General features: G+C 46.4%; 1 protein-coding gene across 1 annotated transcript in view; it reads right to left on the reverse strand.

Moving 5' to 3' along the window:
* Nucleotides 1-458: 458 nt before the first annotated feature.
* Nucleotides 459-2,575, reverse strand: part of LOC106534101 (calcium and integrin-binding family member 2) — a 5,489-nt gene continuing 3,372 nt past the window's right edge. The window contains exon 6 of the mRNA XM_014030616.1: nucleotides 459-1,069. Coding sequence (XP_013886070.1) covers nucleotides 1,048-1,069 — 22 coding nt within the window. The 3' untranslated portion in view covers nucleotides 459-1,047. The remainder of the gene's footprint in view (nucleotides 1,070-2,575) is intronic.

The following is a 2,575-nucleotide window of genomic DNA, read 5'->3' on the forward strand; positions in this document are numbered from 1 at the left end:
TGCTTTGTTGAATCTGTTGTTGGATTAGTTGTTGGCCCTGTGTTGGACCTGTTGTTGGCCCTGTGTTGGACCTGTTGTTGGATGTTTTGTTGAATCTGTTGTTGGATCAGTTGTTGGCCCTGTGTTGGAGCTGTTGTTGGATGTTTTGTTGAATCTGTTGTTGAATCAGTTGTTGGCCCTGTGTTGGAGCTGTTGTTGGATGTTTTGTTGAATCTGTTGTTGGATCAGTTGTTGGCCCTGTGTTGGAGCTGTTGTTGGCCCTGTGTTGGACCTGTTGTTGGGCCTGTGTTGGACTTGTTGTTGGACCTGTTGTTGGATCAGTTGTTAGATCAGTTGTTGGACCTGTTGTTGGATCAATTTTTGTGTTGGACCTGTTGTTGGATTAGTTGTTGGATGTTTTGTTGAATCTGTTTTCTCTCAGAAGAAGAAGAAGAAGAAGAAGACTCCAGGAAACATCGTTGGACAGAAAATGTTTTTATTTGACTCGAGCCAGAAAACATTGAAAAGCTGTTTGATAGAGTTACCTGTTGGCAGGAGACAGAGTACGAAAGCCAGACTTACAGGTGAGATGACAAAGAGCCCTTCCATCAACTGAGCTACAAATTACTATGATTGTCAGTGTGCACCAGAACACTTTACTAAAACAAACTCACCAGCTGGAAGCTATTTACATCATGCACATCAGGAAGAAAGATTGCATAGCTCCTCACTGTTTGCCCTTTAAAAGTGTGCTTTTAGACTAAAGTCCGGTCTGTAGCGCTGACAGACTGCAAAGCACTGAAGTTCTGCAGCATCGTCCTACTTGTTTGTCTTAAACTGTCACAGACTGCGTGGGTTTAGTCCAGAGGACAGCTTTGTGCAAGAACAACATCTACAGAAAGAGACGGGAGGATCCAGAACCATCTCCTGTGCTGCTCAGAGTTCTGGTCTCGGTCCTCTGGGGAAGAAGACTCTCGGTGGAAAGGACAGGCACTGATTCGAGGCAGAAACGGGTTCCAGTGAAACATCTGACTCTGCCTCTACAGGGTCGATGTAAGAGACCCAGTCTCATATTCGTATGTGGAAGTTACTGCACAAACAAACAAACAAACAAACAAATAAACATGAGCATTGTGTTGAAGTAGAATGGATCTCAGGACATCACATTAACATGCAGATATTCCCCCTCATGACATCACTTCCTGTTACTGAACATAAGAATATCTCAACAACTGTTCATCTCACCTGCAGGACTTTTTTGTTACAATATGTTATCGATSTCATCTTYCCAAAAATACATTTCATGCCAGGGGCACTTTAGGGTCACCACAAACCCTGACCTGTTAGGTCAGGTTGCATCTCCTGGACAGATGCCTGAGCCCCTCAGAGTCTCTGTGAGGATGAACCTTCTGCTTCCTGCGTCTGCTTTCAGGTCAGGAACCAAACAGACCCTCCTGTATGGTTGAATCGTTTCCTGTCCACAGAGACTCGGTCCCTGATGTGGAGCCAACCAGCATCATGTTACCAGCTGCTGCCGCCGCCGCCGCACAACATGTTGCATCAGCCGTGTGGATGACTCAGCAGGTGACCCTGCTGCCGTGTGGCCAGGGCCAAACAGCTGCCTCTCTGCTGCATCCGTCCTCCAGCAGGAACATCTGAGCGGTGCTTCGATGAGATATTTGTGCCTGAAATCAGCAGCCGTCTGACTCCTCCTCCTCCTCCTCCTCCTCCTGCGCTCACTGAGAAGGAGCGAAGCTGTGATGGATGGTCGGTAGTAAAACCTTTTATCTCTACGGCTTCATGCAGAACAGGACCTGGGTTTGATGCTTTACAGGGTCCAGGCCTGGTGGGATTCTGCTGGCACCTCTCTGCAGCGTTGCCAGTTAAAAGCTCATTATTGATCTGATAATGATGCTCCGTGCACCCCCCCCCCCCGCCCTCTGAAACGTGTCTTTAAAGCATCATTCCACTTCACTAATTCCTCTCTGGTCCTCATTAATGTGGCTGATTGCATTTTACACCTCCACTGAGGGGAAACATGGGCTTCTAGCAGAAACAAAGAAGCTTATATCAGATGGTATTACATATGAGAAATGCAGCTTCACTCGTTATTTTGATGTCAGCAGATACAGGTTTTAATTAATCAGCTTCACTTATTTTGTTTGTTGATTCCAAAAAATATCTTTGTGAATGTAGGAGCAGGGAAATCTAGTTTAAGCCAGGTGGAAACACAGAAACAGACCCTGTAGGGGCTCTGCCCGGTCTGGTAATCCTGAGGCTGCAGTTTCTGGACCAGATTGCATCGTAAAGTCCACTTGCTGTGGCGACCCGAGAACAACAACACTGTTAAAGGAGACATGTGATGCGTTTAAATCATTCCTTTTTCACGTTTAAATCGATATGAAGTGGAAACACAACGCTTTGGTCTGAGTTCCTGGTTACTGTAGCTCCACAAGCCCCTCTTTCACCCCTGTTCTGTGAGGTGCACCAACTCGTTTCGATGCTGTCTCTTCGTGCTAGCGCTGACGCTATATTGCCTTATATGTATTAGCTAGGTGCTAGCGCGACAAACAAACTAAATTGAGGTCCTCCATCC

This window comes from Austrofundulus limnaeus, unplaced genomic scaffold (genome assembly GCF_001266775.1).
Source record: "Austrofundulus limnaeus strain Quisiro unplaced genomic scaffold, Austrofundulus_limnaeus-1.0 Scaffold1091, whole genome shotgun sequence".
NCBI lineage: Eukaryota > Metazoa > Chordata > Actinopteri > Cyprinodontiformes > Rivulidae > Austrofundulus > Austrofundulus limnaeus.